We start from the raw sequence: 13,864 nt of genomic DNA on the forward strand, positions 1-13,864 counted from the left end.
CCACTCAGTAGCTTGTCATTCATTAGAAAAGCCTGCTGTTCTTTTTTTCCCCTTCCTTCCCCCCCACCCCCACTTTCCCCCCACCCCCTTCAATAATCACAGCCTGGATTCCCACCATCCCTTTTCCCCCAAAGCATCACTTGGTGCTTCCAGAGGCTGGTTCAGTCTGGTGGAGCCGCCAACAGACACCAAACAGGCTGTGATTCTCTTGTCTTCCAAGAGTGGGTGAGGTTGAGGAAGAGTTCCCTGGAAGAGGCTTATTATTGTTTTTCCAAAGCCCTTTGGAATTCTTTTCTTTCTTTTCTCTTTCTTTCTTTCATTCCCTCTCTCTGTTTCTCTCTCGTTACTCTCTTCAAGGAAAGACACTTGCTTATAGCATCCCCCTCATACCATCTTTCATCCAGCCAGCCACCCACCCACCGTATCCATCCATCCATCCATCCATCCACCTACCTACTTAATCTATTGATTTATCTATCTATTTATACATCAACCCACCCACCCATCCACCTACCGACTGTCTCTATCTATCTATCCATCCATTCCATTCCAATCCATCCATCCATCCATCCATCCATCCATCCATCCACCCACCTACCCACCCACCTACTTACCTCTCTACCTATCTACTGTATCTATTTATTTATCCATACATATATATACATCTACCTACATACCTACCTACCTAATCTATCTATTTATCTATCCATCCATCCACCCACCCACCCACCTACCTACTTAATCTATTTATCTATCCATCCACCCACCCACCTACCTACTGTATCTATCTATCTATCTATCTATCTATCTATCTATCTATCTATCTATCTATCTATCATCTATCTATCATCTATCTATCATCTATCTATCTCTATCTATCTATCTATCTATCTATCTATCTATCTATCTCTATCTCTATCTCTATCTATCTATCTATCTATCTATCTATCTATCTATCTATCATCTATCTATCATTTATCTGCCCATCCCTATCTATCTATCTATCTATCTATCTATCTATCTATCTATCTATCTATCTATCTATCTATCTATATCTTATCTATCTATCTATCTGTATCTTATCTATTTACCTATCTATCTATATTTTATCTTATCTATATATCTATATATCTATATATCTATCTCTTATCTATGTATCTTATCTCTCTCTCTCTCTCTATCGATCTATTTTATCTATCTTGTTTGTCTGTCTGTCTATCTATCTATCTATCTATCCATCCATCCATCCATCCATCCATCCATCCATCCATCCACCCACCCACCCATCCATCCATCCACCCACCCACCCACCCACCCACCTACTTGCCTATCTACCAACCTACTGTATCTATTTATTTATCCATCCATCCATCCATCCATCTACCCACCTACCTACCTTGTCTGGGCCTGGGTGCTTTGTAAAATAGGTGGCATTCCTGGTCCCCTGGGGTTCACTCAACCGAACGGGGCCCCACCCATATCCCCCCCAATCCCCGGTGTATTGTCGCCGAGACCCAACCTTCCCTGAATGTAATCAAACATCACGCTAAGTAGCAAATAAATCTCTCCATCTCTTTAAGCTGCGCAGCGAGATCATGTAAATGCAAATGAGAAGCTGGAGATCAATCTGTGGTTGGGGTGGGGTGGGGGGGATATGTCGGAGGGAGGGAACGGTTGGAGGGGAGCAGGACATCCCTGGAAGTGCTCTGATCACCAGGAGCCATAAATCAGGGAACGATCCTTGTAATGGGGAGGGCCCCTGAAGGAAGAATGGAAAGAAAAGAAGGAAGGAAAAAGGAAAGAAGGAAGGAGGGAGGGAGGGAGGAAGGAAGGAAGGAAGGAAGGAAGGAAGGAAGGAAGGAAGGAAATAATCCATATGGGGCATCTTGGAAAAATAGAGTTGGTTTTAATTAGAACAATGAGGTGGGAAATAAGGCCGGTGAAATAGCATCTTAATGAGATTTAATGACGTTTAATGAAGTTATCCACTCTTGAGGACAGCCGTGGAGGGCAGGAAGAATGCTAGTTTCTACCCAGGGAGTGGGAAATCCTATGTTGAATGAGTGCAGGAGGATGGGATATGCCATCTGTTTTTTAGGGTGAAATTAAAAACAAATTAAAAAAACCAACCAAAGTGGGTGTCATTTGATCAGGATTTGGGGTTTCCCCACCCCCAAATTGTGCTTTAGATTTTTATGTCTGGGGAGAAGAGGGGAAAAAACCTTCCAACTTGATTCAGGCAGAGAGAGAGAGACAGACAGACAGACAGACAGAGAGACAGAGAGAGAGAGAGAGACAGAGAGAGACAGAGAGAAAGAGACAGAGACAGAGAGAGACAGACAGACAGACAGACAGCGACAGAGAGAGAGAGACAGACAGAAACAGACAGAGACAGACAGACAGACACAGACAGAGAGAGGGGGGGACAGACAGAGAGAGAGAGACAGACAGAAACAGACAGAGACAGACAGACAGAAACAGACAGAGAGAGGGGGGGACAGACAGAGAGAGAGAGAGAGACAGAGAGACAGAAACAGACAGACAGAGAGAGAGAGAGACAGACAGAGAGACAGACAGAGAGAGAGAGAGAGAGACAGAAACAGACAGACAGACAGAGACAGACAGACAGAGAGACAGAGAGACAGAGAGAGACAGAGAGACAGACAGAGAGAAACAGAGAGAGAGAGAGAGACAGAGACAGACAGACAGACAGAGAGAGAGAGAGAGAGAGAGAGAGAGAGAGAGAGAGAGAGATTCACCATTGATATTCAACCATTGAAAGAGTGAATGATGGATCCAAAGCTAAGTCATCAAGGACGAAGCTTGATGATGATGATGAAGAAGAAGAAGAGTTGGAAGGGACCTTGGGAGGCCCTATAGTCCAACCCCCTGCTTGACTAGGAAGAATCCACCCAGAAGGGCAGCCACAGAACACAGAAGGAGGTTGTGTCTTGACAAATCCCCTGTGCTTCTTCCAACATCCCTTTGACGGATGGGCCAAGTCAGGAGAAAGATCAACGGTTGAACAAGAAGAAAATTGGCTGGCCAAGACAAATATGTCCAGCGTTGAATGAATGGCTTTAATGAAGCTTGAAGAGACACGACAGCCAGCCACCACCCACCCGCTTTTATTTAGTTTTCAAATTAACTCCCTTTCTTTCCCCCGAGGTGTGTCCCCACCCGGGGGGCAGGTTGTTGTTGTGGTGTCTGTGGGATTCATTGATTCCCCTCGATTGTCCTTTTTGTCTTGTCCGAAGTCTCCATGGTGAAGCCAGGTCGAGATTAGCTGCAAAGCTTTGAAAGTGTCTGTCTCTTTTTTGTCAGAAATGGTGGAGGAGGAGGAGGAGAAGTGAGGTTGGGATGGCCAGCAGTGCGGGTGGGAATCCCCCGCATCTTTCTAAGCTCGGAGTGGGGTCAACGCACAATGGGGAAATTGCTTTTCGCTGCTTCTCCTCCTCCTTCCCCCCTAAGCAGGCTGCAAATCCCTCCGGCCAAAAATGCTTAAAATGTTGGGGGGGGGGGTTTCCCCCCCCAATTTTCAAGTCAAGCCCACCCACAGGTTGTTAAGAAAAAAAAACCCTCCAGTCACCAATGAGAGGAAGAGTGGGAAACAGAGGAGAGAAGAAAGTTAGGAAGAGAGGGATAAGAGAGAGGGTATGGGGGGAAGATGAGGAGGATAAGGAGGAGTGGAATGAAGAGAAAGGAGAAGGAGAAAGGAAGGGGAAATAGAATAGGAAAGGATGTTGGAGGGAAGAAAGGAGGTAGGAGAGAGGCAGAAGAAAGAGGTGTATGGAGAGCAGAAGAGCTAATAATGGGTTTTTATCTTTCTGGGCGTTGATGACAAGAGGAACTGGTGTAATTACTACTTAATACAATAGGATATTGGCTATGTAATAGTATACATATGATTCTATGTTATTAAAATGGAAAATAAAAAAGTATATTTGAAAAAAAAAGAAAGAAAAAAACCCCCTCACTACTCTGTGTATCAGATAGGGCTAAAAATCTCTCGGTGGGTTTCCAAATTAGACGCCAGGAAAGGGACTGGATCAAATCCCCCCCTTTTTTTAAGCCACGGAAAATCAAAAGTTTTAAAGAAGTTTGGTGCAGTTGTGTACCAGTTGTGCGAAGCGGTGAGTAAAGGGAGTCCTTGAATTACGGCCACAATTGGGATCCTGTTGCTAAGCGACGTGGTTGTTAAGTGAGTCGGGCCCCAGACAACCCTTTTCCCCACAGTTGTTATCTGAGTGGCTGTAGAAGATGAATAACAGAGTTGGAAGGGACCTCGGAGGTCTTCTAGTCCAACCCCCTGCTCAGGCAAGAAACCCTATGCATTTTGCTGATCCACTAATTTGGTCACTTTGTTGAAAAATGAAATAAGATTTGTTCTTCTCTTCTCCTCTCCTCTTCTGTTCTAGCCATCCCGTTATTCTATTCTATTCTATTCTATTCTACTCCACTCTATTCTAATTGCTATTCTATTCTATTCTATTCTATTCTATTCTATTCTATTCTATTCTATTCTACTCTAATCGCTATTCTATTCTATTCTATTCTATACTCTATTCTAATTGCTATTCTATTCTACTCTACTCTAATTGCTATTCTACTCTATTCTAATTGCTATTCTATTCTAATTGCTATTCTACTCTAATCACTATTCTATTCTATTCTATATTCTAATTGCTATTCTACTCTAATCACTATTCTATTCTATTCTATTCTATTCTACTCTATTCTAATTGCTATTCTATTCTATTCTACTCTACGCTAATTGCTATTCTACTCTACTCTATTCTACTCTATTCTATTCTATTCTACTCTACTCCACTCTATTCTAATTGCTATTCTATTCTATTCTACTCTATTCTAATTGATATTCTATTCTATTCTATTCTAATCACTATTCTATTCTATTTTACTCTATTCTAATTGCTATTCTATTCTATTCTATTCTACTCTAATCACTATTCTATTCTACTCTATTCTATTCTTGCTATTCTATTCTATTCTATTCTATTCTACTCTACTCCACTCTATTCTAATTGCTATTCTATTCTATTCCATTTTCTATTATTCTACTGTTTCTATTCTATTCTGTTCTGTTCTATACAATAGCTTGTGTTGATTAAAATCTGTTCTGCAAACAAGCCACTCACTTAGCATCTGCAAATAAATCCATTTGTTTAACTACCCTGGCCAAAAAGAAAAAAAAGTCGTAAACTGGGCAGGTCTCACTTCACGACTGCTTCGCTTAGTGATGGAATTTCTGAGCGTAAACCGAGGACTACCTGTGCAATCCTAGCGGTTGATGGGGGAGAGGCCTGCCAAAGATACACGTTGATGGACAACCCTCTTGACGAATTTGCGTTTCTCGTTTGCAGACCGAACTTGGGAAGCCCCGTAGAAGCAACTACACTCTTCCTGGTTATGATTTCAACTACGGCTTGTATTTGCACGGAATGGATGGAGGCGTTCCGGAAGGTGAGCGGCAGTGGTGGGTTTCAAAAAATTTTGGAACCTATTCTGTGGGTGTGGCCTCCTTTGTGGGAGTGGCTTGCCGGCCATGTGACCTGGTGGGAGTGGCTTGCTGGCCATGTGTTCTCTCTCTCTCTCTCTCTCTCTCTCTCTCTCTCTCTCTCCTTCCTTTTGTCTCTCTGTCCCTTTTTTCTTTTTTTCTTTCATCTCTCTCTCACTCTTTTTCTTTCTTTTTTCTTTTTTCTTTATTTATTTCTTCCTTTCTCTCTCTCTCTCTCTCTCTCTGTGTCAGTCTGTGTGTGTGTGTGTGTGTGTGTGTGTCAGTGGTGGGTTTCAAAAATTTTTCGAACCTACTCTGTGGGTGTGGCCTCCTTTGTGGGAGTGGCTTGCTGGCCATGTGACCTGGTGGGAGTGGCTTGCCGGCCATGTGTTCTCTCTCTCTCTCTCTCTCTCTCTCTCTCTCTCTTTCCTTCCTTTTGTCTCTCTGTCCCTTTATTCTTTTTTTCTTTCATCTCTCTCTCACTCTTTTTCTTCCTTTTTTCTTTTTTCTTTATTTATTTCTTCCTTTCTTTCTTTCTCTCTCTCTCTTTCTCTGTGTCAGTCTGTGTGTGGGGGGGGGGCAGTGGTGGGTTTCAAAAAGGGTTGGAACCTCTTCTGTAGGTGTGGCCTGCTTTCCGGGTCCACTGGTGGAACCTCTTCTAACCGGTTTGTAGATTTGACAAACCGGTTCTACCGAATAGGTGCGAACTGGTAGGAACCCACCTCTGGTGAGCAGATTGATAACGCTGATCACGTATAGATCTTGGCATGAGAAAGAAGAAGCCCCTTCCACCGCCAGCAGCTGGAGAAGCGTTGTGGTGTGTTTCTCACCCATCTTCAAACTCCAGAAAGTTTCTTTTTTTTTAAAAAAAAGAAAGTTCTTATTTTTAGACAGACGCAGACAAACAAAACCTAAAACCTAAAGCCATCTTCCATCACATACGGTGTGTCGATTGGTGACAAGGTTTTTGTGCATCCTTTCCACAGTCCTCACTTAATGATTTATATGAAATCACATATTATCAAATCAAATATATTTGTACACATTATTATTGTTGTACCTCGTTTATTTGACTATCCCTATTATTCCTTCGCTTTGAACGAGATATTCTAGGTATTGCATTCATTTATATTATAATAACAATCCATTACATCATCTTGAATCTATCCATATCTTTATGTTATATTCTGTATCATTCTATTATTCTTGCATTTATAACATTCTCTAACATCTAAAATAAAAACAAAAAACATTTCCATGTTTTTTTTTAACCTAACCACGGATAAAATAGATCCCGTATCTTATAATATTGAAAGTAACAAACCTAGCTGAGATGGCTAAAATATCTGCATATCTTAAGGACCATTCAAATGAGAGATATAAATTGGCCTGGAAAAGATGGATAGATTATATTCAAAATAAATATGGGACTAAGAAATTTCAGATAGCTTATGTACGATTAAAGAATTTAGGAAGGATATAAATTGTTTAGAGTTAGCCTAGCAAGGAGGAGTTAAAGCTCAAGTGAAAGATGGTATCAAGTTTTTTTTTCTTTTAAGTTTATTTAGGCATGTTTTTGTTAAAGATTTATTTATTTATTATTTATTTATTTATTTATTAGACTTATATACCGCTTCATAGGGCTTTCAGCCCTCTCTAAGCAGTTTACAAATTTTTTGAAGCAAATTGAGTCAGCAACTTGCCCCCACAGTCCGGGTCCTCATTTGACCCACCTCGGAAAGATGGAAGGCTGAGTTGACCTTCAGCCGGTGAGATTTGAACCGCTGAACTGCAGATCACAGTCAGCTAAAGTGGCCTGCAGTGCTGCACCCTAACCACTGCGCCACCTCGGCTCTTTTATACCTTGTATTGGTTTCTGGGAAGTCGGTGGGGGGAAGGTTGGGGGGGGGGTTTGGGGTTGGAGGATGGAGGGAGGGAAGTAAATTATTTGTAAAAGTTTGTTTTTTAAAATTTTCAATAAAAAAATATTGTTTATCTTCCTGTTCTCTAATTTCTCATTTCATCTTTTAACGTCCGCGCTCTCCTTAACTCCTCCTCCTCCTCCTTTCCCCAGCCATTTGCCACTGGCACGTCCTGAAGCCCAGAATTATCTTGGAGAAGGAGAAGCCCCGTGACTACATGACCACCAACGTCCATGCGGTGAAGGACGGCTACGTCACGGCCCACGAGCAGAACCTCTACCGCAAGATGAAGGATTTCCACGTCAACATAGAGGACGAGCGCCGGTTCAAGAGGACACCCCCCAAAGTCCCTGCAGATATGACCTACGGAAGACCAGCACGGTGAGAGGCAGAGGGGTTCCCACCCAAGGGTTTTGGGGTTGCAGATCTAAACCCAACCGTCTTTGTTGAAATCCGTTTTTATTTATGGAGTCTTACTCTCTGTTGGGGTCACAGGGAACCTCTGGTTGGGTAGGCTGAGCTTCCCAGGGACCAGGAAGTCCTCGACTTAGAACCAGGGGTGAAATCTACTGACCTTCGCTACTGGTTCGCAAACACGCACACACACTCTCGCTCCACCTGCAGGACCTCCCGCGCACACGGACAGCATTAATAGGGGACATGATGACGTCCGGGCAGGTGGGCGGAGCCTGCTACCAAGCGCACCTGCAAAGGTGAGCCAACAGTGAGTTAACTAGGAGGCTGAAGGATAAAACATATGAGGAATGATTGCAGGAACTGGGTATGTCTACTTTAATGAAAAGAAGGACTAGGGGAGACATGATAGCAGTCTTCCAATATCTCAGGGGTTGCCACAAAGAAGAGGGAGTCAAGCGATTCTCCAAGGCACCTGAGTGTAGAACAAGAAGCAATGGGTGGAAACTAATCAAGGAGAGAAGCAACCTAGAAAGAAGGAGAAATTTTCTGAGAGTGAGAACAATTAATCAGTGGAACAACTTGCCTCCAGAAGTTGTGAATGCTCCAACACTGGACGTTTTAAAGTAAAGATTAGATATCCATTTGTCTGAAGTGGTGTAGGGTTTCTTGCCTAAGCAGGGAGTTGTACTAGAAGACCTCCAAGGTCCCAATTCTGTTATTCTATTCTATTCTATTCTATTCTAGATATATAGATAGATGATAGATAGATGATAGATGATAGATAGATAGATAGATAGATAGATAGTAAATAGAGAGGTAGATACACAGATCTAGAGATATAGAGAGATATAGAGAGAAGTAGAGGTAGAGACAGACAGACAGACAGATATGGATGGATGGATGGATGGATGGATGGGTGATTAGTAGATAGAAAGATAGGTAAATGATAGATAGATAGATAGATAGATAGATAGATAGATAGATAGATAGATAGATAGATAGGAAGGTAGGTAGGTAGGTAGGTAGGTAGATGATAGATAGATAGATAGATAGATAGATAGATAGATAGATAGATAGATAGATAGATAGATAGATAGGTCGGTAGGTAGGTAGGTAGGTATGTAGGTAGATGATAGATAGATAGATAGATAGATAGATAGATAGATAGATAGATAGATGATAGATAGATAGATAGATAGATAGATAGATAGATAGATAGATAGATATATAGATATATAGATAACGTTGATTATTTCACCCAGCAAGCAGCCTCTTTTCCACTGTGGAAAATTCCTGGCTCCTGGTAAAAGTGCTCGGTGATAGATTTCATTTTAAAAAGCTAATTGGTACTAAAGATTTTATTTCCCTTGTTTAAATAAAAAAGTACGGAAAGGTAAGAGGGAAGAGCTATTTGCGGGCGGGGGGGAGGGTGATTAAAGAGGCAACCCGCCAGCAAATGGCACCGATTTGCATATGCAAATGGGATGGATTTTAAAATGGTCTTTAATGACCATTTTCATCGCAGGCATTAACATTAATTGCAGCCATATGAAAATGAGGCATTGGGGCGGCTGTTTAGCCGCCCGAAACCCCTGGCCATAAAGCTTTATCTTGATTACAACTAGCCATCATGGCTATGACAAGGATTGCCGGTCGAGATGGCAAACAAAGAGCTTTTAAGATGGGTGGGGGGGGAAATGGGTCTCTCTCCCAACAAGCTGCCCACCACCAGCTCCAAATTCGCTTTATTTCTTCATAAACGGAGGTTAAGTGACTGCCCAGGAAAAAACACCCAAGAGTCGCCTATCCCCATCCTTGTTTTCATATTAATAAATAACACGGGACATCCATCCCAACCCGGAAAAATGGCAAAGATATATTTTTTTTGCCCAACATCTGGGGAGGGGCAGAAAAAGGAGGGGAGCTATTCATTTTCCAGTTATTAGAATCCGTTTCCAATCTTCTTTAATTGTTGCCTTTTAGGTCGCCTGGACTGCAGGCGTTTATTCCCCCACTTTAAAAAAAAATCAGGGTGTGTAGATCAAAGCTAATTATTGGATTATTACGGCCACTTTGGGTTAAAAGGGGAAAAAAAAACCGAGAAGGAGGAGGGAGCGGGGGAAGGGGTTTAACCCCTTATTCTGGATTGGTAAATTTAGGAGCTGGTCCCCCAATGCTGTGTAGGGCCTGCTAAAAATCCCAGCTACAAAGAGATTTGGAGACTCTAGAAAGAGGGCAGAGAAGAGCAACAAAGATGATTAGGGGACTGGAGGCTAAAATGAATGAAGAACGGTTGCGGGAACTGGGTCTCTCTAGTTTATTGAAAAGAAGGACTAGGGGTGACATGATAGAAGTCTTCCAATATCTCAGGGGCTGCCCCAAAGAAGAGGGAGTCAAGCTATTCTCCAAAGCACCCGAGGGCAGGACAAGAAGCAACGGGTGGAAACTGATCAAGCCTAGAATTAAGGAGAAACCTCCTAAGTGTGAGAATAGAATGGAATGGAATGGAATGGAATGGAATAGAATAGAATAGAATAGAATAGAATAGAATAGAATACTGGAATGAAGAATAGAACAGAAGACAGCAGAGCAGAACAGAACAGAACAGAATAATGGAATGAAGAATAGAATAGAGTAGAGCAGGTAGACTAGATTAGAGTAGAGTAGAATAGAATAGAATAATGGAATGAAGAATAGAATAGAACAGAGCAGAGCAGGACAGAACAGAATAATGCAATGAAGAATAGAATAGAGTAGGGTAGACTAGAGTAGAATAGAATACAATAGAATAGAATAATGGAATGAAGACTAGAGTAGAGTAGGGTAGGGTAAGGTAGGGTAGAGTAGAGTAGAATAGAATAGAATAATGGAATGAAGAATAGAATAGAACAGAACAGAACAGAATAATGGAATGAAGACTAGAGTAGAGTAGGGTAGGGTAAGGTAGGGTAAGGTAGGGTAGGGTAGAGTAGAATAGAATAGAATAGAATAGAATAGAATAGAATAGAATAGAATTCTTTATTGGCCAAGGTGTGATTGGACACACAAGGAATTTGTCTTTGGTGCCTATGCTCTCAGTGTACATAAGGAGAATAAAATAGAACACATTCATCAAGAATAAAAAGAAACTACACTTAGTGATAGTCATAGGTTACTAATAAGCAATCAAATCGAACTAGGAAACAAATAAAACAATATTAATTGTAAAGATGCGAGCACAATTAACGAGTGGAACAGCTTGCCTCCAGAAGTTGTGGGTGCTCCCATCACTGGAAGTTTTTAAATGACTAGACAGCCCTTGTCTGAAAATGGTATAGGGACTCCTGCTTGAGCAGTGGGTTGGACTAGAAGACCTCCAAGGGCCCTTCCAGTTCTATTGATGAACAGGTTGCAGGAACTGGGCATGTCCAGTTTAATGAAATGAAGGACTAGGGGAGACAGGATAGCAGTCTTACAATATTTGAAGGGCTGCCACAAAGAAGGGGGAGTCAAGCTATTCTCCACAGCACCTGAGGGCAGGAGAAGAAGCCATGGGTTGAAACTAATCAAGGAGAGAAGCAACCTAGAACTAAGGAGAAACTTCCTGACAGTGAGAACAATTAACCAGTGGAATGACTTATCTCCAGAAACTGTGGGTGCTCCATCACTGGAGGAGGTTTTTAAGAAGAGATTGGACAACTATCTGTCTGCCATGATATAGGATTTCCTGCCTGAGCAGGGGGTTGGACTAGAAGACCTCCACGGTCCCTTCCAATTCTGTTATTTGGGTTTTGCTAACTCCTCCATCAAGTTATCTTCCTTTTTGACTTGGATATAGCCAGGTTTTTCAAAGACGGGGCATTCCTCCCACGGGCCCATTCACCGCTTTCTCTGCAGTTCTCCCTCTCACCCCAACCTGCAACCCCCCTTCCTTTTTGGCTTTGCTTCTGATTTCTTTTGTCACGAGGTCTCGTAAAAATGACATTGTTCACCTCCTCCTCCTCCCCTCCCTTCCTTCTTTTCCCCTTAAGTTTTGGACAGAGATTTATGGCCAGGGATGAAAGCCGGGAGGGGCGAGGGAGACACAGATGGGACGATAGCAGAGAATATGGCTGCTCCCTGGAGTCTGATTGTGGGGAGGGGGGGGGATCGTAGCCTATTCATCAGCCGCCAACGGCCCCTACCAAGGTCAGCACTAACAAGGAAGAGGTAAGTTTTTCCGCGGACCCCAAGGGGCTCCCTCCAGTCAGTGGCGCAGCAGCGCTGAGCACCGGTTTGTGATCTTGGCAAGGGTTGCCTGGCGCGAAACCCAGATTTTTTGCAACCCAAGCTCCTTTCTCCCGGCTGGCCACTGCGTTTGCAAACAGGCAGCCATGTGTTTCTAAAGAAGAGGTGGGGGGGGGGAAACACCCCAACAGGCCTCTGTGAGAAAGAGGGCTTCCATGTTCAGCACATGGCTTCCATTGATTAGCTTTTGAGATGGTTGAAGTGGCCTGCATACTCTCTCTCTCTGCCTCCCTCCCTCCCTCTTCTCTCCCTCTTTCTCTCCCTCTCTCTCTCCCTCAATCCCTTTCTCCCTCCCTCCCTCTTTCTTTCCCTCCCTCTCTCTCTCTCTCCCTCAATCCCTCTCTCCCACCCTCCCTCCATCTTTCTCTCTCCCCCACACTCCCTCCCTCTTTCTTTCCCTCCCTCTCTCTCTCTCTCCCTCAATCCCTCTTTCCCTCCCTCTTTCTCTCTCTCTTGTCCTCACTGTTAGGAAGTTTCTCCTTAATTCCAGGTTGCTTCTCTCCTTGATTAGTTTCCATCCATTGCTTCTTGTCCTGCCCTCAGGTGCTTTGGAGAATAGCTTGCCTCCCTCTTCTTTGGGGCAGCCCCTTGAGCAGGGGGCTGGACTAGAAGACCTCCAAGGTCCCTTCCAAGCGTGTTATTCTATGTTCTAAGGAGTGGATCTATTTCCTCTCTTACCAACCCCACTTCCTCAGTTGCCCCCAATCAGGAGCACAACGACACAACGGCACACAATGTGGCAGCCTGTGGCCCTCGCACCGGACCTCAGAGAGGCTGATGTGATGTGTGACGTCCACTCTTGCACAGGTGTGATCCTTCTGAGGGCTTCCTGGTGTGTTACAGACACAGCTGCCCCAGTGGGAGGCTCCACTTTTCTCTTCTTGTTAAGAAGTGACAAATTGCTTTTTCCACAAGTCAGCAAAGCTGCTTATTTTTGCCGTTAAAGTCGGGAGTGTGATCTTGGGAATGTGACGAGCGACAAAAAAAAAATCAATTCCAGGGCTGTTGTGGGATAGTTTTATATCATTGCCAGTGAAATAATCTGCGGGAAGAGAAGGAAGAGGGTGGAGAAGAAAAGAGGAGGAGAAGACAGAGCTGGAATGGACCTTGGAGGTCATCTAGTCCAGGGGTCCCCAAACTTTCGGACCACAGGGACCACTAAATTCATAATTTTAAATCCCGCAGACCACTGATGGGATCTGCCTAACCACCAACGGGATGGGCGTGGCTAGGTGGTCATGTGGCTGGGTGGGCGTGGCTAACTTGTCACTCATGTCGAGGGATGCCTCATTGGCCTCTACTTGCCCCTCCCCTCCCAGCCCCTCCTCGCCTGCCCGCCCAGGCTCCTTAAGGGCCCCCAACAGGAAGCAGTTGCTGGAGCTAAGCAGCCACCAGGAGAAAGAGTTGGCAAAACAGCTCAGTTCAAATGGGATCTGACCGAGAAGGAGGCTCAGCAGAAGCGCCTCACTGAGGACTAGGAGCATGGGCTTTCCAAGCAGAGGGAAGACCTGCGGGAGTGCAAGGCCAGGTGCCGGCGCCTGGAGGCTCAGCGGGCTGAGATAGTCGGCCAGTTCCAGGCCCTGATGCAGTCCCACTGGAACGAGGCCCTCCGGCTCTTTGCCACCAGCGGCTCTTCCCTCCAGCCTTCGCCCAAAGCCCCCCACCAGGAGGCTGAAGCAGGCCCCAAGTCAGAATTTCTGCCCCCCTCCAACCCTCACGAAAAGACCCCAAAGGGGGAGAC

The 13,864-nt window shown here is 44.0% G+C and overlaps 1 protein-coding gene across 1 annotated transcript in view; it reads left to right on the top strand.

The window, feature by feature from the left end:
• CFAP77 (cilia and flagella associated protein 77) overlaps positions 1–13,864 on the top strand; it is a 35,003-nt gene that overhangs the window by 261 nt on the left and 20,878 nt on the right. The window contains exons 2-3 of the mRNA XM_032233225.1: positions 5,385–5,484; positions 7,593–7,821. Of these exons, the coding sequence (XP_032089116.1) occupies positions 5,385–5,484; positions 7,593–7,821 (329 nt within the window). The remainder of the gene's footprint in view (positions 1–5,384; positions 5,485–7,592; positions 7,822–13,864) is intronic.

This window comes from Thamnophis elegans, chromosome 16 (genome assembly GCF_009769535.1).
Source record: "Thamnophis elegans isolate rThaEle1 chromosome 16, rThaEle1.pri, whole genome shotgun sequence".
In the NCBI taxonomy this organism is placed as follows: domain Eukaryota; kingdom Metazoa; phylum Chordata; class Lepidosauria; order Squamata; family Colubridae; genus Thamnophis; species Thamnophis elegans.